Here is a 24,106-nt window from a genome sequence, read left to right on the forward strand (position 1 = left end):
TCACCTCTAGCTTGACGTCAGTGGCACAGTCAGGGAGAGATCCCGCTGCTGCCACCTCAACATGGAGTAAAGACACCCCAGCGTTCACTGCTAACCAGCGGATCCCACGGAGAGGAATACGCGACGGCCTCTGCTTAATTTATCCACCGAGGGTCTCCGCAAATGATACAGCGGCGAGCATTTTTTGACGGCGCAAAGAAAAGCTCTGCTTTTATTTGAAAGATGGCGAACGACTCTCCGGCTAAAAGTCTAGTAGACATAGACTTGGCTTCATTGCGGGTGAGTGCTGCCGAACCGAGCCTCTGTTTTTTTTTTTTTTTTACGTTTAGCGAGCTTGAATTTTATGTAGCTCGATAAAACACACGTCTATAAGTCTGACTGATAAGAGCAAGTTTTAACCTGCTCTCAAATGTGCCTCCTTGTTAGAGCTGAAGTATTGAAAATGACCGTTGAGCCATAGCGAGGTGTTGCCAGTGTCTGGTTTTCCTTTGTTCGAGATGCATTTGGCATGTAGGGTAAACCAGGGCGCAACAGCTGGCTCACAGTGGACATTGTTGTTTATAATAGAAAAATATGAACATTTTTCTTAATATTCACGCTTTCTCTCCTTTTCTTTTCAGGATCCAGCTGGGATATTTGAATTGGTGGAGGTAGTTGGAAATGGCACCTATGGACAAGTATACAAGGTTGGTTGTGGAGGCGCAGTGCATGGCCTGTCCTGTTTTCACAGCAGAGGCTGAGCATAGCCAATGTCCCCCCCTTTCCTCCTCCTCCTCCTCCTCCTCCTCCCCTGCTCTCTTATCAAGTCTGGGAACAAAAGAACTCCCATTAAAAAAACAACATGTTTTTAAGATGTAGCTATCAGGCTCCATCACAGATGTTTAAGCTGAAAGAAAACAGAAGGATGTAACGTTAAGAGTATGTAGTTATACTAGTTTGTTTTGGTTTCAGTGTGATTAGGATCATTAATGGTTCAGCTGGAGCTGGGAGCGATGTGTAAAGAGTGAATCAGACAGTCTACAGTCTGATGCATCACCTATCTCTTACATCACCTGCTTTACTGAAAAGCAAGTGAGGAGGCAGGGATGGGGAAACTGTCGTAATCCTGCTGGCTTCACTTCTCACCCTGCAGCTCATATAAATATATATATATATATATTTATATATATATTTATATATATTTATTTTCTTCTAACAAAACCAACTTTCATATCCTGTCTAAATCAGAGCTTTTCCACTTCAGTGAATGGGAATCCCACTCTCTGCGCCATCTGCTCTCGGTGTCACATTTCTCTTTTGAAAATTAACATTGCGGCTGTTGAAAGACATCACCAAGGAAAGAGAGAGAGAGAGAGTGAGAGAGAGGGAGAGACGGCGGGCGCTCGTGTTGAAGATGTGTTCATTCTGTGTTTTTGGTGGAGATTGGGAGAGGATTAGAGAGTTGTGCATCCTTGCCTAAATGTTGCCTTCTTGTGTTGTTATTTTTGCGGCCAGCAAGCCAGTGTAGGATCCATTTTGTTGCCTACTGCTACATGCACTTAACTACATACATATATATGTAAAGCAGACAGCGCACGGACTGTTAATAGGCTAGAAGTAGCTGGCTAGCCCCCCAAAAAAACATCAATTTGCTTGTGCACTAAGCAGCAAGCTAAGCTGAGTATTTAATTCTGACAGCCCAGAGTGCTCCAGTGACCTCCATTCAATCCCCCAGTGCTCCCAGGATCTCCCCCGCCTCAGCTCACGGAGAGACAACCCCATCTGTGTGCATGTGTTTGTCTGCTTATACACCTGAAACCAACCCTGTGTAGTGTGAAGACAAGGAGCGGATGACGCTGATGTCATTAGGAAGTGTGATGCTCGCGTGCTATCTTCCCACCAGATGGTTGTGAGCCGGGCGTATGGGACAGAGAATTACTGCTTCTGCCTCTTTTTTTGTCCCTTAATCTCCCGCTTCCATTCACTGTCCGATGCTAATTCTATTTGCGAGTGCTGCTGTGTGGGAATGGAGCTTGTACAAGAGAGGGGCTGTCAGATTAGCCTGCAGTTGACACAAAGACATGGTCCTAACAGCAGCCTGCATGAGATAAGCCAAACTGTCTATACTAATAGCTTAGTGTAGCCGAATACTACCGATCAGCTGTCGATCAGTGCATCATTGACTGTCATGTTAACCAGTTGAATAAGCATGTGGCCTGTGAAGCATGTGTGGTGGTGGTGGTGGAGAGAGAGTGGGGTTGGGGGGTGGGGGGGGGGTTGCAACTGGTAGAAGAGCAGCTGTCCAGTTCCACACAAACCTGCCCAGCACTCTCACAAAGCTGAGTTTGTCTCCGCACTCTTTTGGGTCTCTCCCTCGAATCGCCGGTCAGTCAGTCAAGTCAGTTAAAAACCACAGAAAGGAGGTGTTTGTCTGCAGGCGTTCAAACGCCAACCGACTGAATAATCACAACAGCCCCCCAACTGAAAACGGGGTGGAGTTTCTTCTCCCTCTGAGGCCTTTTCTGCTTTGTCAAGCACTTGGTCACAGTTTGCAAGCCCCTTTTTAGATAACACAATGTGGGCCTGAGCTTCTTTACTCTTTGATTTGTAGTGACTTTTGATTCCTTTGAGACATTTCTCTTTGGCTTTTTTTTTGTTATTTTAAAGGGGACTATAAGGAGTAGAAAGCCTGCTCTTGAGAAGTATTGAATTAAAAGTTAGTTTTTACAACAAATCTCAAATATTGAAGTGCAGTTTTTGCATTTCTGCCTTGCCTTTATGACCTTACTGAGTTCCTCTCCCCTCCTATTATTCATTCTAGAGCTGCAAAGATAATAGACTAATCGATCAATCGGGAACTGTTTTGAAAATCAAATAATTAAGTCATTTTTTTGAAGCAAAAATATCAAACATTTGCTGGATATAGCTTCACAAATGTGAGTATCTGAGGCTTTCTGTGTCATACATTATAGTAAACTTAGCTAATTTCTTTGGATTGGATTTTGGACTGTCAATGGGACAAAACAAGACATTTGAAAAGGTCAAAATGGGCTCTTAGAAATTATAATGGGCATTTTCAAAATAATCAGCAGATTATTTGATAATGAAAATAATCGTTAGTTGCAGCCTAATTCATTCTTAAAGACCCCACTATGAACTGGAGATTATTTGTTTGCCTGTATTTAGAAATAAGATTTAAAAAATGGCACACAGACGTAGTGTAATAATAAATTTCCCTGCCTCGAGAGCCTGGTCAGTCTTGTACAGCCGTATATGGTTTGAGAACCAATTTTGTTAAACGAAAAAAAAAGGTTTTGTAGAGAGACGTATATGCCTCAAAGCAAAGCATGAAAACTAAGTACAATTGTTGGCAATAATATTGAAAAACTTCATCAATACCCGACCCAACCTGATGAAGATCTATTACTGCTGGTCACACCGAAACCTATTTCCGTATCTCTGCTGTGTCGCACTACTTTTACATTTGATCACAGAAAATTAAAGACCCAAGCTGTTCACTAAGACCTGAAATGCCATGTCAAGGTTCTTGTGGCCGTGCTGTGCTGCTGGCCCCGTAGCCGCAGTCTCTGCCAAGAGGGCAGCCGTTGCCCCTGGAGGGACGCCAGATTACAGTCGACTTCTGAAAACACAGCACAGCAGATTTTGACTGATGGCCATAATGAAAATGACGTTATAGCTAAAAAGCCCCTTTTTAAATCACTTGATTTAGATTCAGCCAGCTGGATGATTAGAAGTGAAGCCTGGATCCATATACAGATTCATCATCGTCAGTTTGCAAAGTTCCGTAGTCTTTTGCATTTACTGAAAACAAGGATATAAAAATAATTTATTGCAACCAACACAAGTGTTTTTATAACCACATTATTTAAATTTCTACCAGTAAAATGCTAATGAATTGCAGGACCCCACATCGTAATCCCTAATGTTGCATCAGTTGGTCGTATTCTTTAATTTCTTTAATTTTGTCTAAAATGGGACACAGCAGCGCTATAAACCAGTAGATACATGTGGACGACGTCTGTAGTACATCGGCCTCCGTGTTTGTAGTAAATAAGTAGCTAGTGGAAGGATTACGCTATTAAGTCTGCCACACACAGCGGGCCTCAAGTCATTAGTCATTTTAAAATAATGCATTTGTATCCACACACACACTGTGAAAACACTGCGTAAAGAGCTTCTCTCCTTCCTTCACTCTTTATCAGCTGGCACTAGACCAGCTGGCTCAGGTGCCTCACTATGGATACAGGGGGGGGTTTAAAAAAAGAGAGAGTAACGATAACATAGCAAAAGCCCCGATTCCTCAAATTGTGTGTGTGGTATGCGGGGAAGATTCACTCCGCTCTACAGTATGGCCATATATAGTCAGGCCTGAGGCACCAGAGCCCCTGCTGACCTGCCTCCCTGCCTGCTGTGCATCCATGGGGTGTGCCAAGACTGTGCCCACCAGTGTTTTTTTTTTTTTTTTTTTTCTCATATATGTCACATCCAGAGGTTTCATGTGCACGCGTGTGTGTGTTCATCCAGTGGTTAAAATCTATGGTGAAATGTCTGGATGCTCTTTGGTGCAACGCCAGCACTCACTGACAATCCCCAGCGAGGTCATGTAGTCTCACCGGCACGGAGATGATTTTTATTAGGCTCATTTGTTCTCTTGTAGATTATATGACAGGATGTTTTCAAAAGTAAAGACAGATTTCCTCCAGCAAGCGGTGTTACTAAAGCTCAGCAGCTCCCCCCTTTTTCCTCGCTCCGTCCTCCATCTTCCTTTGTTTTCTCCCCCAAAAACCTTCAGGGCAGCCTCGCCCCTGCCCTCAGGACAAGAAGCTCTCTCCTCGGGGGGCTAGCTTTGCCTGACGGGCACACGGGGTGGGAGCTGCTGCCGTGGAGGGAGCAGAACCTCTCGTGCAATCTGTTAAATGCCTACCAGTGCCATATGGTGGTGAGCTAGACTGGTGCTTACCTCAAGGCAGTGGTTGTCTGCGATGGAAGCGGCAAGGTAGTTTGAATGTTTGTTCAAAAATTACGAAAACGAGAGATTGTGGATTTTATAAAATAGGCTGGTGCTGGAATCTTTATGCAGTCTGCAAACAAGTGAAAGATGTTCTAGGTTGCTCTTAAAATGAGCGAGGAAATGATGAAGATGCCATTTAGCTGCATCAGCTCACCAGAAAGGGGGTAGAAGATGTTGTCTGTCTTCAGTTTAATCCTCATCGACCCTGCTGCTGCTGGCTTTAGAGTGTCTTGACTCAGACCTGTAATAGAGCAAAGCCTTTTCCAGAGCTCAGCTGATGCTGGATCATTAAGGCATCAGTGTTGATAATCCAGTCTCTTGGTTGTTCAAATATCAATATTTGAGAGTAACTAAAAATCTGATAATGATGTAGTGACCAATATTCATTTTTAACATTTACATGACTGACATTTTTTTGGTAAGGGTCTCCCAAATGTAGTTGTTACAGTTGAACCATCAGTTCATCAGATATTTGGAAAGCACACCTGTAACATCATTTGGTGACACTTATTATTTATTTTTTATTTAGTTATATTGTTGAAGAGTAAGCGTTGATACTAAACTGAGAGATTTCACACCATCTCCTTAATGTTTCTGGCTAAATTTTATAAGAAACGTGCCAGAACTATGTGTGATTTGTACATCATGTGTTTTGTTCCCAAAATAATCAATTGTGAGATTTTGATATGGCTGTAATATTGAAATGTTAGGAAACTACATGGACCAGTGTAATTGAAAACGGTCAAAATGAGGGATGTACTTAAAAATCATGATTGTGGGATCTAGCAAAAACAATCGAGATTATCATTAAATATGTAGGAATGTAGCCTTTTGTCTGTTTTTCCAGCTGCATGAATAAAACAAATGACTGGATACTTGCTGAGCGATGGATAAGAAGCCATTGGTGGCCTTGTGGTTTCCTGCTTGGCTAATGAATGACTCTTGTATAGAGCTCATTGGTAAAGGTCCTGGGAGCCTGTTCGCTGATTGGCTGAGGAGCTTTTAGGTCAGAATCCGGGGGTGTTGAATGTGTCACCAGCTCTGCAATGGGGGCCGGGGTCTTACATTGTTTCACACACACTGAGAGCATGCAGGTTTGCAAATACATTCATTTGTGTGTGTGTGTGTGTGTTGAAAGGCATGATGTGTGAAACTTTTCAAGCTCAAGTGAAAGCTGTGAATATAAGACACACAAACACACGCTCCTCCAGTCTGCATCCTCTCTAGCCGACGCTGTCCTCCATCTCTTTTTTTTGTGCCCATCTCCCCCACAGTGACCCTCTCCCTAATGGGTGTCACAAGACCCGCAACGTCCCCTGACTGTCCAAGCTGCCTGAACAAAACTCCCTGTGTCTTGTTGTCAGCGCGTGTGTGTGTATGTGTGTGCTTGCGCGAGCGTGTGCATGACACAGTCTATGTGTAGCTCATTGAGCCACCTCATTACCGAAGTGGGGTTGAGATGAGACACAAAGGCGCTGGCAGACAAGACAGTCTCTTGCCTGTCTCTCTCTCCAGTGCCTTTTTAGTTGACAGCTCTTTTCTCTTCAAGATCACTTCTCTTTAAGAAATTTCTTGTTTTAATGTGGTAATGGGCTGCAACAAATGAGCCCACCCGTATATAATAGGCACACCGTATTCAAGGATGGGATTTTCTCAAGAGCAAATTCCTCATTTTCTTTATTTTTAGACCCTCTCAAGTTGTTCCCATTCATGCCACATGCAGTTGAAGCTCCTCTTCTAGTTTTTTATGTTTTATCAGTGACATCATACCAGAGCTAAGGATATTTTCTCCCAGTGGGAATCCCACTAGCCACTTCACCTGCTTAAAAACCTGCAAATTAGCATGTGAAACACACATGCCTATCATACCCTTCAAGTGTTTTGCTGTTGTTAATTCCTGTTTTTAGTCATGAGGAAAGGCTCCGCCACACATCTTTGATCCTTTAGAGCAGCCAGCCACTGCACTGTGATCAATAGACGCACAGTCACATCAGCTGGCCTCCCCTTTCTGCCAATCTAGCCCTCTTCATGAGCAACAGCCAGATCTCTGGAGCCAGTTTTCTTTCTTTTGCTCATGCCATCTTATTCAGCCTTTCATGCGCACTTGCTCTTCCCATTTATGTTTTTGGTCTCTTTGAGTTGCATTATCCTTCGCTTATCCCACTTTCTCTCCTCATCTCTTTCAGTCTTTTATTCTCCATCCGGTCTCATCGCTGTGTCTGTCTCACAGTGTCCACCTCTCCTCCTCCTCTTTGATTCCTCATCTTTTGTCACTTCCATCCTTACTTCTCCGGGGAGTGCTAGAGTGGAGGCATTAGGGCTGAGTGTGTGTGTGTGTGAGAGAATTGGGTCAGTGTGCTGGTATGCAGCAGTATAAAGTAGTAGAGCCCAGAGTGGCAGAACCCTGATTGATCAGTTCTCTCCCCAGGACTGATGTGTGTAGTGGAAGTCATAGGCTGAAGCGTGCATCTGTATGTGTAACCGAGTATTGAAATGGACTTGTGTTTATACGACTGACTGTGTTTGAACTTACCGAAATATTGCGACAATAGTCCGACTCAGTGTGAGTCCCAGAGCCAGCAAGTGCAGCAGGTGAGCCAACTGTCAATCACAGCTGTCAATCAGCGACCACACAGCAGACATCAAAGCATACTCTTCAGAGCAATAATTTCCAAAATGACCAACAGCACACTTATTAGAGGGCCTTAATCTAGCGATTGAGACCATAATAACTCATTGAAAATAATTATTGACTTTCTAGAGAGAAGTTGACGCTTCTTGAATGAGTCTCAGTTGGAGCCAGCGTCTAGTGGGCGTCGATGGCATTGCACCTAACCGTACCCGGACCCGCCTGTTTATCACCTCCTGTCCACCCACCTACTCACTCTGCCAGTTCATACGACACCTTAAATGTCCACATGACCCTGTGGGGGGGGACGGAGGTGGGGGTCATCCATCCCTCATTATCACAACTCTACCATCTAACACACACACACACTCGTCAGTGACCTTTTGAAGAACCGAACCATGGCACCCAGCCGTTCCCTCTCTCCCTCGCTGTGTGAACTAATAATATGAAACCGGAGTTTGTTTTGCACCTACATGGCTTGTTAGAAAGCATGTCGCTCAATTTCAGCGCTCTGTTGTGCAACGGCAGCGTGAGCCAAGAGTCTGTTGGGGAAAAACAGTAGGGTGACCTGGTTAGAAAGGCGGCCAGCCAGCATTTTGAAATAGTTGCTAAGTGTGATTGATTGTGCACTAATGTGAAAGATGTAGGGAGGGAGGGGTTCTTTGTGTTCTGGTCAATAAGGATGCAGTGGATACGAGCCTGGTGGAAAAGTGTATGGGAAACAGTACTCCCCCTTTGTCCACACCGACTCTGTGGGCAGACCACTAACGATACTGCTGAGCATTACTGCTCACTTCTGTTAAGTGAAAATCCACCCTAAAACATGAATCGTAGGTTTCTTAACTGTCACCTCGCACGGCTCTGTTTTTAATTTATGCACATTAAAATTCTGGATCACTTACGGTGAAACGTATTGTGACAGCACCTGAAGTGTATTTTCTTTAACTGGCACTCCGGGCACACTTTCTAGTAAATACATGCTTGTGAAATAATTCTCATTTTAATGGGACCCCTCATGTCAACACTCAGTTTAATAGTGCCGCCTGTTAGAGCCTCACTTGTCGAGTTTTCTAGCGTTGAGTGAGATTTGTTCTCTGCAGCATTATTAATTGAGCCCTTGTAGAATAGTATATTTTGTTTTAGGGTAGATTTGAACTTAATGTCTCTGGCTCTAAAGGCAGTAAGTCAGTCAGTGGTTTAGTGCTGAGCTGGAGAGAGGCCAGCAACACATCTGGCCATGGTTAAGAGGAGCTGTGATGGAGGAGTGGAGATGGAGGCCAGGGAGGGCTGAGTGATAGCTCAGTGCCTCAGATAACCCCTCCACAGCCACGCCTAGCTGGCTGCTTCAAGGGGCCCTTGTAGGACCTAGCCGCAGCCCTCCAGTGATCAACCTATGGTTCGTCAAGGGCCTCTGCAACAGGGGCCCGAACACAGGAGAGTCAGCCAAGTATGGAGAGGAAGTTGATGTCATGTGGTTGGTTAGTTCTGATGGGAAGTTAGGATAGAGCCAAGTAGACTATATATTATTATTTATATTTACAAGATTTGTTTTTAACATCTATCGCCAAGACCGGATCTTTATTCTTGATTCTTTATTTACTCTGATCTCTCTCCATAAAACTCGAAGCCAAATGCTTATCTTATTTCACTCAAAAAACGCTTTGTTGGTGAGTTGGGGCATGTGACCAGTCTGCGTTTGAACATTTGAACATTTATGCCAACCTTTTAGTCTCAAGTAATACCTGAATGTTAAGTCATACTTCGTAGAATTGAGTCCTTATTGGGGTTATTGCGTACAAACGTTGCTGGTGACGTGTTGGTTTTACACAAGAAATTCAACATGTCAGATGCTGCAATTCTTTTCTTCAACTATGCCCTGTGGGCTCTTATACTCTGCTACGCCCAATAATCATTTTTAAGTATCTTTGTGATTGAGAAGAGAGCATGATTTAGAACCCCGAGGGCTAGAAGTAGCTACCATTAACTATTATAACAAGTTGATAATACAGTAGTTAGGTATTTCATACCGAAGCCAAGCAGTGCCAGATCCATGTTTTACTCCAGTCAGGAGCCAGGTTTCACAGCCTGGTTGTATCTGTGTTAACCCATTATGACCAGCAGAAAACCTTTTCCACTGGTTCGAATGGGTTTGACCCATAAAGCTAAAGGTTTAATGCTTGAATGCTGCTTATTATTTAGTGCTTAGTGGGGCCAGCCCTTACATTGGCGTGGCTGATTTTATCAGTTAATTATAGCTTGTAATAGATACTGTATATGCTGTATCAGTGTATGTCTGTTGATGAGTCATGTTAGACTGTTGGACTGTAAAATATCTACTCAGTCCATATACTTATCTCAGTTCTTTAGTAAACACATCTAACTGATCCTTATCAAAACATTTTATTATTATTTTGGGCTATAAAATTATGCTACGTGTTCATGTTTAGAGCTGCAATGATTGAGTTAATTGATTAGTCGATCGGAAATTAATCGCCAACTATTTTAACAATTGATAAGTCGTTTTTTGTTTTGTTTTTTAAAAAATACTTTGGGTCCAGCCTCTTAAATGTGGATATTTTCTGGTTTCTTTAGTCTTCTCTGATAGTAAACTGATCATCTTTGGGTTGAGTGGGGACCAAAACAAGACATTTCAGGTTGTATTACATTAAAAAGCAGCCTCTGGTCGGTCTGTTGATCTAAGTAAAGACATTTAAAGTTACAGCATTTTGTTTTCTACATCATATCATTTAGATTTTTTTGTAAAAACCTTTTTAAAATGGTTCATTTCCAGTTGTATTGAGAGTACAGTGGTGAGAATTGTGATGGATGTAATGTTGACCCTGGCTCTCTCTATCATTATGTCTGCCAGTCTTTCCTAGAATAACCTAATTTATAATAGATTTGTAGGCTCTATTAAGCAGACTTGGAAGTATCCTTACTTCAGTTTTTCAAAAACCTGTCAGTTTAATTTGTGCTGACTCACATCGTGTAATTACTCATACAGTGTAGTGCCATCCCCAAAGCAATTGCTCAGTGTTTCCCTTGTTTTCAAGGACAGTGGGCGGATGGTGTGAGGAGATAAAAGGATGTCAAGAAGTCTGCGTGTAACCCAGGCACCCATCTCATTACTCATGTGCTAATGTTGTGTAACCCAGTTGTTTTGTGGTATCAAAATGCAATAACCTTGTGGCCTAGATAACCCCAACTCCAACCAGGAGCTAAGAGACTTCTGGGTTTATATGACTGTAAATCCTTCAGATACGCACCTCACGATATCCATTCCAAAGCACATACCTGTAAATCATCAATAAACCATAAACAGACATTTGTAGGCTGTCCATAGGTTTACACACGTTTATCCAGGCACTGTCCACAGCAACATTGTAAGAATTAACAGCTTTGGTTTATTAACAGCCAAAAAAAAGAGAGATTAATGTCTTTGTTAATGAGTTAGCTGTATCTCACAAAATATCTGTGACTAAACTCTAAGATCAAAGCAAGCTTTGTCTAAAAAGAAGTATTGATTTCTGAGTGAGCTGTGGTGTTAATAGATGGGGGTTGTCGGTGAGCAGAGACAGAATTGGCTTCATGCTCCGTCAATTCCAGACCTCATTTCTCTCTGTCCATTTTTAAGACTTTGGAAGAATCGTTCTCCCTTTGACACGGACGTACAGAAAAACAGGCTTTAAAGATGGAAACTTCTCTGCGTGTTTGGTTTGCCAGCTCTGTGTCGACTAGGTGATTAATGGGTTGTTAGAGCATTGCTTGGCTAAGAAATGTTTAGTCGATTAATTGGTCCTAATGAAACGATTGTCCAGTTAATGGATACGTCGATGGACTGAAAGTTAACAATCATTTGAGTCATTTATCAAAAACACTCAACATTCTCTGATTCTAGCTTTTCTAATGTGAGGATTTTCTGTGATTTATATAATTGTAAATTTAATGTAATTGTGTTTTGGACAGTTTGTTGGACAAAACAAGGCATTTCAAGACACCACCTTGGATGCTGGGAAACATTTTAAAGCTAAATGTTTAATTGAGAAAAGAATTGGCAGATTAATCAATAATGTAAATAATTATTAGGTGCAAGGCTATTACTACTATATAGTTAGTGGAAAGTTATAATCACATGTTGTCACGTATTGTGGCATCGCAATATTATTCATGAATAAGTTTTGGTCTTTAGTCTCTCTGCATGACCGCATCCATCTGCAGAACGATAATGATTGTTTAGGAACAATTTGACTGATTTTTCCAGTTAAGTCAACTTGTTAAGTAATATAATTGAGAGGTCTTATAAGTCAGTGCAAGTAGATTTTTTTAAAAAACTGAAAGACTCCCAAGTGAGGTTGACGACTTAGTTTCTCTTGGTTACACCTGTGACCTGTGAACCCAGCAAAGCAGACCGTATCAGCGCTAGCAGCCAGTACACGGGGTTCTGACAGCCATAATGTCAGCCTCAGTGTTGTTTTTGTAGCGGCGACCCCTGGGATCAAAGTGGAGAGGATTAAAGGCATTGTAAAGTGTCCCTCTCATCCCCCTCTCCTGCCCAGTGAAAGAGAGGGCCCCTAAGCCTGCATGGCTTTTATTGTCATAATCCATACAGTTTCAATTGACTATGGAATGCACTGGCTAAGATGATGGTGGTGGTGGTGGTGGGGGGTGTTCACATGTGTGTCTGAGTTTGCGTGAATATGCTTTTACGTGTGTCCTCCTGCCGCAACAGTGCAAGAGGTCTGCACAGTGTATTGATGTATGTGTGTGTGTGTTGCCGCAGAGACACAGCAGCAGTATCACTGCAGTGTTGCCCTAAAGAGAGAGAGAAGGGGAATACCCATACCCATTTGGACCGGCTCCCAAAAATGTCCCACGTTTTATCTCCTCTCGGGGTTGGGGGGTGCGAGGGAGGGGTTGTAGGCCTCTATTTCGGTCTTTTGTTTATGTAAGGAGTGGAAGTAGGGTGTTGGGAGAGCAGAGGAGTCTGGGAATGTTGGGGCTATATAGCTTGGGAATAATATGCTCATCTTTGGTATGTACTGTATATAGTAAGTTTAAGCAGGTCGTGGGATACATCATGTATACAATCCAAATTTTGTAGAGTACAAAATGTATATTTTACATTTATTTAATTTAGTAGGAGAACACGCACTGGAATTACAAGTCTTTCTGTGTTTCTTTCAGTCACACACACACACGTGCGCACACTTCCTTAATTCATTAATAATTACCCGGCTGACAGTTAATAAGAGTTTGAATGAGTTTGCCGAGTGTGAATGCTCACCTCTGTTCGGTCTCTTTGCAGGGACGACATGTCAAGACCGGACAGCTGGCTGCCATCAAGGTCATGGACGTCACAGAGGTAAGGCTAAACAATATATTGTTTCAGGACTGACGTCACAGTGAAATCATGTGCGGTAGCCTCTCTGCAAAGGACGCAAAGTTATAAAGCAAACAGGGTACACTATACGAACCATTTTACTGCATGAGGGAAAGTGATTTGAGTATTTATGACTAGTTATGATTGATGATTGATAGAATTATGGCTAATCTAAAAGACAGTCGCCATAATCCATTTGATAAGCAACATAATTTAGCCTGATTTAAACCACATTTGGTTACTGATTTCAGCCTATCACAGTGTGTTTTTCCTGTGCTCCCAGAAATCTACAGATTAGTTATGTTAGGTGTTTTTGTTGAGCTTTATGTCACAACTTTTTTTTTTTTGTTTACCCCCAATTTAATTCGAAATAGTGGAATGTGTAGTGAAAAAATGGTGAGCATATCAGCTATAGTCAGATGTGAAATTTAGAGAACATAATACTCGGAGTCTTTGCTCTTATTGTCTGGTTGATATTAAAATCTGTAGACATTCCTTCAGATCTGACGTCTAAATGTTTCTGAGCTTACAGAAGAGAAAATGACATGCTCTGTAATGACTCCTTACCCCCATAATAAACAGCAGGGGGAGGGGAGAGGCAACAAGATGCTTTTTGAGTGAAGTGCGTCATTTCGCGGGCCAGCAGGCTGCCCTCAGCTGTGGGAGGTCCCGTCTGCAGATGAGAGAACGCACACAACCACACATGCTCGTATGCAGAAACACAAAGCAGCATATTTCAGAGTGGCAGCGAAGGCCAAGCAGGGCCAACCACCCACACGGCCGTAATAACGATGGAGGAATCTGGGCGTAATCGTACTGTACTCGCACGCGCACACGCACCATTAACAGACCTCTCACTGGTGACTTATGGATTGGATCTTCCCCGGTGGAGCAAAGTCTGAAATCACCAGCTAAATTTCACCCGTGCATCAATACCCATATAATGACACATTTACCACTATTATGTCCCACATATTCTCAACGCACCCTGGCAGTAGTGATCGTCGTAAAACTGGAATAGGCTAACGCAGCAGCAGATAGCCTATATGCCCTGACTTGCCTGCTGCCGCTCCTCACATAACCCCTACGTCACAATGAGTCAGAATTACACAGTGAGCTGATTTGTTATCATGTCTAACCAGCATAGAAAGTATTGCCCAACTGTTTCCTGTTCTGTCTAACACTAGGTGTGCCCTCTAGACACAGTAACTTACAGACAGACTTTGGTTGAACGGAAATCATTTGTCACATAAAGCAGATGCCTGCGCATGTACAGATCAGTGCTACACTCACTGTTTCTCTTTTTTAAAGTGACATTAAGTGATATTGAGTAGCTGCCGTAAACTTCTCAGGCAGCTATCAAAACACAACGTCAAGATTTTTATTACCTGCACATGATTGAACGGTTCATTTATTGCCAGCACCTTTTAAACTGATAAGCTTACTTACTTGTAGACCTCACACAGTGAATTTTAAGTCAGTGTGACTGATTTAATTTGTAAGCATTAAGTATGCTAATGCATTACCAAGACGAATTTAAATTAGGATTGCATTGACTACACTCTGAGAGGTGTTGGTATAGACTGTGAGCATGTTATTTGAGCCTGTATTCAACCAGAGTGTGTAAGTTAGAGATACAAGCTCATTAGAGCTGAAACAACCAGCCAATCAGTCTATTTTCATCAATGATTATTCGTTAAAGTTATTTTTTCAAGCAGCTCTTGAGGGGATTTGCTGCTTTTCTTTGTCTTATGTGAAAGTATATCTTTTGGTTTTGGACGGTTGGTCAGACATATAAATTAATTCTATGACGGCACCTTGGGCTTAAGGAATTTTTTCTGACATTTTATAGCGTAGATGATTAATTGATTAATTCTATATTAACTGATAATGAAAATGATTGCGGCCGTAAACCTCACCGTCACTCACTAAAATTATCATAAGTACCTAGATAGAGAACATATTCTCTCAGATATTCCATTACCTAACCTCCAAAATAGTTTTTTATTTTACACAACCTCAAAGCGTTTTGATCAGACTTCGCTCATGAAAGAACGTAGCTGGTTTTCCTTCTCTAACCGCTACCTGATCGTCACTATGATTAAGTTCGGCCATGTTGCGCTCTGGTCTGTCCTGCCTGTAGAGCTCATCCACAGACACGCTGGCCTGTCCAGTGTCACTCTGACCTACATTCTCATCCCTGCTCCACATTCTCAAATCCAAACACTCCTCTCTCTCTCTCTTTCTGCCGCCATATAGGCCTAAAGCTAAAAATGAATGCCTTTCCACTTTGAGTCTCTATTTTGTGATATATTAAAAGCATTTTCCAATCCTCTGGTATAGAGCTGACTGGATGATTTGGGCGCGTAGTGGCTTTGTCCTTGTTTGTGTAGCTGCTGTGTACTCCTTTTCGACTGTCTGGCAAAGGCCGAGTTTGTTTGTGCAATTTGGGAGCCGACATTTAAAGACTTAAACATCACATGAGCATGGCTTTTTTTTTTTTTTTTTCCTCCAAAATATACAGTATTATGTAGCTTTTAATGACAGAACATGTTGGCTAAATATCTGTTCTGCGTTCATTTTGAGCTGCTTACAGATTTGTTTTACATATGTTGGCGAAGACATAAAAACAGAATCTTTCCATTCCTTGAAGTCCATCTCTTACAGTGAATTGTATTTTATTTGTCTTGTATTACATCTTCTTTAATTGAGTATCATGCCTGACCTATAGCCGCAGATTAATAACCTCTCGTGTATGTATTGTACATTGAGACATTGTTTTCCCCTCATATCCTCTGTGCCGTCATTTGACCAAAACTCCCCTCCTCCGCCTCTGACACACATCACCATATGATTGTGCCTGTCTTTCCCTCACCATGTGACTTGTGGCAGCGAGGCTTTCGCAGTCGGGAGTGTGATAATCCAACAGCTGCACAGCAGAGAGGGGTAGATGTTGGGGGGAGGGAGGGAGGGGGGAGGGAGGATCGGGAGGGGGGGGGGGGGGGGAGCGCACAACAGAAAGGCTTACGTCAACTCAAACGAGTCATGCAGCAGCAGTATGGCCACCTGCATAGACAGCCAACTGCCATTTTACTATATAGGTGATGCATGCACACCAAATACTGTGACGTAATATGCACACATTGCATTACATTTCTCTTAATTTCACTACATTTAGCTGCTGTGCGTGCTGGTAATTAAAATAAAACCACTCTTAATAAATGTAGTCTGCAGTGATAATGCTGTGCAACAACCCCCCACCTTCGGTTTCTATACCCCTCCTCCCACTGTACTTTCTATAGGAGAGGCCATGTAACCATAAAGCAAACCACTGCCGGGCTGATCCCTGCATGTGTTCAATTAGTATGTCACTGTTAATCATTGTCAAGTCGCTATCGGGTGCTTGCAGGGGAGTTAGCACCGCAGCTAGCTCTGACCTTTTTGTGAAGGCGTGACGCCGGACAGGTTGCGCGTCTTTCACTTGCACTAAAAGGCCATTTCCAACAGAGACTAAACGCTGCATTCAAGCTACATCTGGCAGTTGATTTAGCTCTTTTTAAACTCTGGATAAACCCACTGATTTCCCAGTTTGCCTGCAGGGCCTGCGTGTGTAATTATCGTCTCTGATTTTAGGTTACGTTTGATTATTAAGTGCATCCAATTAATGCTGATTTATTAGTCTTCCGTTGAGTGATCCTACACCCAGGATGCATATTTTAAAGTGTCAAGTCAGTGACAACAACTCTATTTAGGATAATGTCAGTGTGAATCTAATGTATATCTGTGGAGGATTTGCCATCAATCTAATGTATATTTAGTGTTTTAAAACGGATTACAGATAATGGCTACTGTACACATCAACTCACAGTGAGACTCACTCATGCATCATTAATTCCTAAACAAAGGAATCATTTGCCAGTAGATGGACTACTTATACTGCATTGTTAGGTAGTTGAGTCCTAGACAAACGATGACTAAGTGCCTGGTCAGGCCCCACTGAAACAGCATCAGGGCGTTGTCACATAGCTTGACACTTTCTATGACCCCAAGTATGGAAGTGAATTGCTTTGCGAAATGTTACGCAAGGCCAAACGATGACACACACTAATTATTGTATTGAGGATTTGATGAAGATTTTCCAGTGTGAAATACCTACTTTTTATAACTCCGTATCGTGTGGGTGTGTTTGTTTGTGTTTCTAGGATGAAGAGGAGGAAATTAAACTGGAGATCAATATGCTGAAGAAGTATTCCCACCACAGAAACATAGCCACCTACTATGGTGCTTTCATTAAAAAGAGCCCCCCGGGACACGATGACCAGCTATGGGTAAGTCCTCAAATCCATTCAAGAAATTAATGTTGAGTAAGAAGTATGGAAGGAAGAAAATATGGAGCAGCCATGCTTATTCGTATTTTCCTAAGCCCTATATCATCTCATATTTTTCTTTTCTCCCTTAAGCCTCTTGTCTTTTCAATTTTCCTTTAGTTACTACCTTCTACTGTGGTGTCCTTAAATATAGGCAATGTTTACTACAGTCACATATTCAGGAAGTTATTATTTGGTCTCAGATATCATGGACTTATCCTCTGATATATTTTGTATTTTTTGTGTAGTTGGTGATGGAGTTTTGTGGAGCTGGTTCGATCACCGACCTGGTAAAGAACACCAAAGGGAACCAGCTGAAAGAAGACTGGATCGCATACATCTCCAGAGAGATCCTCAGAGTGAGCACCTCTCCTCTCCTCACCTCACCTCTCCTCTCCTCTTTTCTCTGCCTCCATCACTCATGTCTTCTTTCTCTCTATCTTCCTCAGGGTCTGGCCCACTTGCATGCCCACCACGTTATCCACCGTGACATCAAGGGTCAGAACGTCCTGTTGACTGAGAATGCTGAAGTCAAACTAGGTGAGTTATAACACAGTTTTTTTCCATGTGTTTGCTACATTTTTCTCAGATAAAGAAGAACTATTATCTACTTAAAGCCCCTTTACACTGCATGATTCTGTCCCCGATGAAAGTTGGGTGAAACCCTATGTATGGAAGTGAGAGAATCATGGTGAAATCTTTGGTGGTCAATCAAAAAAACCCACAATGTGACTGCTACTACAACACACATACAAACCAACCAGTGTACACTGGTGAGCTGCCATAACGCTGCTGCTAAAAATGCTGGTCAAAGTTTGTGTATTTTTTTTTTCATTTTCATAACAAGAGAGTGGTGCAGATACATGACATAAGTTGATGACATGTCTGATTTCATCAGGGGGTTTTTTCCACTTACATCACAGCACTACGATTCACCTGGGATTCTTTGCACAATCTGATATGTCTCAATATTGATCTTGTCTGGTCTGTTTCCACAACGGGAAGGACAGCTCATTTCATGTGACTGCTGCTGTGAAATGAAATTATTCACTTGCCTTTACATTTAAACCACTTCTCTTTTTTCATGTAACTTACAAAAAAAGGTAGTGACAGCATGAAATCAACACTAGACTCCAACAGTCCTTATTGGCTGGTGATCAGTGTACTCTGAAATTAAAGCATAGAAGAAATAAACGACTGGAAATAAAGTTTTTGTTTAACACAATTAAATCTAAATTTTCTGACTCATCAAAGTAGCCACCTTTTACAGAACAAGCAAACACACTTGTGGCATTCTTTCTACAACGGAAATCAAATATTACTCGGAAAGTTCCCCCAAATGTGTTAGAGGTGTTAGAGTCAAACCAGCTAAATGGGGTTTAGGTCCGGACATCTCATCTTTTAAGGTAATTCTGACAGCGTGGAGGTATGTTTTGGCTCATTATCTTGCCGTAGGATGAATTCTGAGCAACTAGGCGTAGACCAGAAGGTATTGCGTGACTCTGCAAAATGCTGTGGTAACCCTTTTTGTCCAGGGTGTCAGTCACTCTGGATCCAGACCATCACGCTTCATCTTCCAAGTTTTTATGCGGACAGAGGGGTTTGTAAGTAATCAACAAAAGTTGGGACATCTGTAGGAATTTTTTGCATCAACTTTCAAGATGTAATTTATGTCCACTGCTGCAGAAAAGCTGGAACAATGGACATAAATAAGTTGTTTTTTGTTAACCCGTTACTTGATCCCTAAAAAAGGCCTGTTTATAACTCTGAAGTTTACATTATTTTTCAGTTTTTGGTAATCTAAACTTTTTTTTCACCTCTGGCAGATTACCGCTTACCTTGCTACCATTTAAGGTTATTCACTGGACTTTGCTTAAATGTCAATAAAAACTGAAAAAACGGGGTTGTTCTAAAACTTTTGACTGGTAGTGTATATCAAGAGGTAATTACAGAATTTAAATTCACTGAATGGCTATTTCCTAAAAAATGTTGACCATCAATAGAATCAAAAACCAGGTTTGATTTCATGAAAATCTTTAGGATGATAACTTGAACTTTTTAAAGTTGAATTTCTGTCATAGCAACAGAGCTCTTCAGCTGTGACTGATCAAGCATAAAAAAGTGATGACTTGGCCTCCAGGCTTATGGGGAGTGCACAGGAAAGCAGAAAAAAAGCCCTCAGTCTCTCCTGAAATTAATATTTAACTTTGAATCAAGTCTTAGAACATGAACGTACAACACTTAACACACTGTGGTCACCCTCATTACTCTCTGCAGTGGACTTTGGCGTGAGCGCCCAGCTGGATCGGACAGTGGGGAGGAGAAACACCTTCATCGGGACTCCCTATTGGATGGCCCCTGAGGTCATCGCTTGTGACGAGAACCCAGATGCTACATATGATTACAGGGTAAGACCCTCTGCTCAATGCCCTGTTTTACTAAAATAAAAAACTGACATTATGCTGTTGTGTAAAGCAGGTGTAGTGTACCTGTGAACACCTTCATTTAGCTGAGCATGTGTTCTCATCGTGGTTTTGATTAATGGGTGTTTTCTCCTCTTGCAGAGTGATCTGTGGTCTTGTGGTATCACAGCAATTGAAATGGCTGAAGGAGCACCACGTGAGTGATAGTTGTTGTTTCAGTTAATAATTTTGTGTTTGCTCAGTCTCTTGAATTCTCATCGATGTACGTGTGTGTGTATTCTTGCAGCACTTTGTGACATGCACCCCATGCGTGCACTCTTCCTTATTCCAAGAAACCCCCCTCCTAGGCTCAAATCAAAAAAATGGTGAGTAACACAACATAATGGATGTATTCTGTGTACATATGAGTATTTGTATTCTGTCCAATCCTCTTTTTATTAATCCTGACATGTCAATTAGTCTTTAATATTTTATGTATGGATTTCAGTGTAGATTTAGTTTTTATCTCTGACCTCAGACCAGGCAGCTACAAAGGCTTGAATCCAGAGCTTCTCCTCTGTGACTTGCTGCTGAGCTGAACATCTGTGGTACACCTGCTCTGGCAGGCTCAGCCTCTCCTGGCACACACTGCAGCGCTGCAGAAAAGACTCTCTGAGTAACCAGTTCAGAATTTTCTTTATAGAAACAGACATCGCGGTATTAAGACACATATATATGGGTCCTACATTATTCTTGGCTCTATCTAGCATAAAATAATACATTGTTTTACTGTTAGGTCATTTCATTTTTTTATTTGTTTAATTAGAAGTGAATTGAACCCAAATCCTAATGGCAGCAGGTGCAGTTTTGATGATTTCATTGTACTACACCTCATATTTCAGAGTTTTCATGGTATATATGTAGTGAAAGGTTCAATGCTGCCTGTCCACATGTATAAACATCACTTTACACAGAGAAACCAGAGGCCCTTGTCATGTTGTGTTTCTGAGACACAAAGGGAGGGAGTACTGTTAGGACTGATTTGTGATTTGGAGTCGGAGCATGTTTGCAGAAACGTTTTACTCCAAGATCCTTGGATGCACTTAGTCCTTGTGTGGCAGAAATATCTGTCTGGCTCCCGCTGTCTCTTTTAATATATTTCACCCTCTCTGTCATGCATTGTTTGTCTTCCTCTACAACCCCGACAGGTCCAAAAAGTTTTTCAGTTTCATCGAGGGCTGTCTGGTGAAGAACTACACGCAGCGCCCCCCAACAGAGCAGCTGCTGAAGCACCCCTTCATCCGAGACCAGCCCAACGAGAGGCAAGTCCGCATCCAGCTCAAAGACCACATCGACCGTACCAAGAAGAAGAGGGGAGAGAAGGGTGCGTCTGTCTTACTCTGCTTCTTTTATGTTAATTGTTACAAGAAGTTATATGATCTATGTATTTTGTGGTGTGTTCATAACCGTGGTGAGTGAGTTATACATTTCTCCATGTGCAGATGAGACCGAGTACGAGTACAGTGGCAGCGAGGAGGAGGAAGAGGATCCCCCGGAGCAGGAGGGAGAACCCAGGTATGGTCTAGTAGTCATAGCGTGTCCTAAAACCATGTGGTTCTACTTATTGGAAGGCATTTTAAACTGAGCTCAGTGTCTTTCGAATCTAATCCTTCTGTCCTAATTTGTCCCGTCATCCAGCTCCATTGTCAATGTGCCAGGTGAGTCAACTCTGCGCCGTGACTTCATCCGCCTGCAGCAGGAGAACAAGGAACGGTCAGAGGCGCTCCGCCGCCAGCAGCTCCTCCAGGAGCAGCAGCTGCGAGAGCAGGAGGAGTACAAGCGCCAACTACTGGCTGAGAGGCAGAAACGCATTGAGCAGCAGAAGGAGCAGAGGAGGCGGCTGGAAGAGGTAGGATGATTGTTTTGGTCACGGAGCTCTCAGAGAGATGATGTTGGCAAGCGAAAAGATGAGACTGCTGAAAATCATGTTTTGATCATGAAATTTTGACATTTTTTTGGTGTATTGCCCCATAGCAACAGAGACGTGAACGGGAGATGAGGAGGCAACAGGAGCGTGAGCAACGTCGCCGGGAGCAAGAGGAGAAGAGGCGCATCGAAGAGATGGATCGCAGACGTAAAGAGGAGGAGGAACGCCGGCGGGCCGAGGATGAGAAGAGAAGGAACGATCGTGAACAGGTTAGCTTATAAACATTTTTTTCTTCTTCTCCTTTCAAACGCACAAAGTAAGAATTTCCTAAGGGCTCCGGTAGACTAATTTTGAAATTGTCTGTCCGTCCACACCAGAAGGTGGAGTGTGTATGTCGTGGTGAAGAGGTGATGCTGGTCGCTGTAGCTGTGCTAAGGTTTACATCTAATGATTTAAGAGGAAGACTATTTAGAACCGACCCCAGAGCTGTTTTCACAAAAACAACAAAACAGCAAAAGATGTTAGTTCTTTAAAACAAATAAGGAGATAGAAGGGAGACACAACTCTGCAAGTACTGTATACATTGCTAAAATGTATCTTAACTCTGTGTGAATGAAAGTGAAGCTGTGGGGAAAAAACAACTTGGTAGATCTTTGTGCATTCATTCAAGATCATTTACGATCAATTTCACGGACGCACACCCAAAAATCAGACATAGACAAGGAGGTAAAGCTGGACATCATATCTTTACTATTGATTACTAACTACAGCGGCTGCTTTGCTTTGATTGACAGGAGTACATCAGACGTCAGCTGGAGGAGGAGCAGAGACACCTGGAGATGCTGCAGGAGCAGCTGCTCCGTGAACAGGCCATGTTGCTGGTCAGTCACACACATACACCTCATATAAAACCTACAATATATTAACACTGTATCTTTCCTCCCTTCTAAGGTTCCTGTTATAGATGCACTAAAGTTATTCACATCAGGATCAGCATTTCAGTAACTAGTTAGTTCCTAATCAAGAATTTAATTTCAAGGCATAACATAATTTGAATTTTGTTAATATAAATTATTGTGGGCATCACAGTAAATTACTTTAACCCTTTAATACTGTTAAAGATATGAATTATATTAAGACTGAAACTACCAACATGATAATGATAAAGTGGTTCAGTCGGAGTTCATGTTTTGACTAAACTATTCATATTCTAGTGACATGATTATGAATGAAACCCTTGTAAGATTTGCCCACTGATTTTAAAAACTGAGAGACAATTTTACCAGTTTATATCTGAAACATTTAAAGTTCTCAGGAAATGCTCCACAACAAATCTTTGTTTCTAATAGGTGTGTTTTCTTGTGTATGAAGAAACGAGAAAATGAGAAGAAATGTTCTTTCATTGTATCAAGATTTGTCATTTCATCCTCTTTTTTTTAAAAAAAAATCACATTTTGCATTATTTCAACATTTTAACATTCATTTAATAATATTTTATGACATTCAATCTGTTCATGTAAAAGTTTGAAATTGTGTGACTTTTCATAGATTTCCTAAACGACACAACACAAGTTAAAAATGGTAAAACAGGCAAATGAAGTGACAAATGATGCCAAAGTCTGTCTGTATGAATGTGTTTTTGGGGAAGGATTTAAAAGATGTCACTGATTTTAAGTCAGCCTTAGTATGTCAGGCTGATGGTCGGTTGCCGGCTCTCCCGTCTCTTCTCACCACCTTGAATCAACCCCACACTCTGCAATAGGAGTTCAAGTGGCGGGAGCTCGAGGAGCAACGCAAGGCCGAGCGACTCCATAAGCGGCTGCAGCAGGAGCAGGCTTACCTGCTGTCGCTCCAGCACGATACCAAACAGCAGCCTGGCGACAAGACCAAACTCCTCTCAGACCATAGCAAACCTCCACAGACCTCCACCCTGCCCCCTGACAGAGTCCTCACCACAACCCCACAAGCTCAGGTCCTTGACAGTGCTGTCTCTGTAGCGAGAGGTGCTCACGAGTCCCCCAGAGGCCTTCAGACAATCCCCTCTGACAGCACGAAATCCCAGGCAGCGGTGCCAGAGAAGACTGACTCTGATGAGACCTGCACCAGCCAGCTCTCAGACTCCCCCAGTCCCAGCCCCCCTCAGACCGAAACCCCTACTGACTCTAAACCTCCCCAGGCAGAACATTTGGAGCCCGATAGGCCCGCCGAGCCTGTCAGTCATCCTCCTCAGCCTATCAGAGAGGTGAACCTCCTCCTCGGCTCTGACTACCCCGCTGCCTGCTCTTTCCAGCTGCTTCTTGCTTGTCTTCACACAGCCTCAGTGGCCATGGTGATAGAGGTGGTGCGAGCAACAAATAACAGTTCTCTTTAGTTACATTCGATTCATATTT

General features: G+C 42.4%; 1 protein-coding gene across 17 annotated transcripts in view; it reads left to right on the forward strand.

Moving 5' to 3' along the window:
• The window catches only part of LOC137177330 (mitogen-activated protein kinase kinase kinase kinase 4-like), a 40,890-nt gene continuing 16,784 nt past the window's right edge, over positions 1–24,106 (forward strand). For 9 of the 17 annotated variants that reach the window (XM_067583511.1, XM_067583512.1, XM_067583516.1 and 6 more), the window contains exons 1-15: positions 1–279; positions 621–686; positions 12,946–13,002; positions 17,223–17,348; positions 17,636–17,746; positions 17,837–17,927; positions 19,665–19,795; positions 19,952–20,006; positions 20,097–20,175; positions 20,998–21,173; positions 21,292–21,364; positions 21,488–21,698; positions 21,824–21,985; positions 22,511–22,597; positions 23,479–23,958. In XM_067583511.1, coding sequence (XP_067439612.1) covers positions 223–279; positions 621–686; positions 12,946–13,002; positions 17,223–17,348; positions 17,636–17,746; positions 17,837–17,927; positions 19,665–19,795; positions 19,952–20,006; positions 20,097–20,175; positions 20,998–21,173; positions 21,292–21,364; positions 21,488–21,698; positions 21,824–21,985; positions 22,511–22,597; positions 23,479–23,958 — 1,962 coding nt within the window. In that variant the 5' untranslated portion in view covers positions 1–222. The remainder of the gene's footprint in view (positions 280–620; positions 687–12,945; positions 13,003–17,222; positions 17,349–17,635; positions 17,747–17,836; positions 17,928–19,664; positions 19,796–19,951; positions 20,007–20,096; positions 20,176–20,997; positions 21,174–21,291; positions 21,365–21,487; positions 21,699–21,823; positions 21,986–22,510; positions 22,598–23,478; positions 23,959–24,106) is intronic. The other 8 variants (XM_067583513.1, XM_067583526.1, XM_067583518.1 and 5 more) reach the window with 3 other exon arrangements.

The sequence above is a fragment of the Thunnus thynnus genome, chromosome 24 (assembly GCF_963924715.1).
Source record: "Thunnus thynnus chromosome 24, fThuThy2.1, whole genome shotgun sequence".
In the NCBI taxonomy this organism is placed as follows: Eukaryota; Metazoa; Chordata; class Actinopteri; order Scombriformes; family Scombridae; genus Thunnus; species Thunnus thynnus.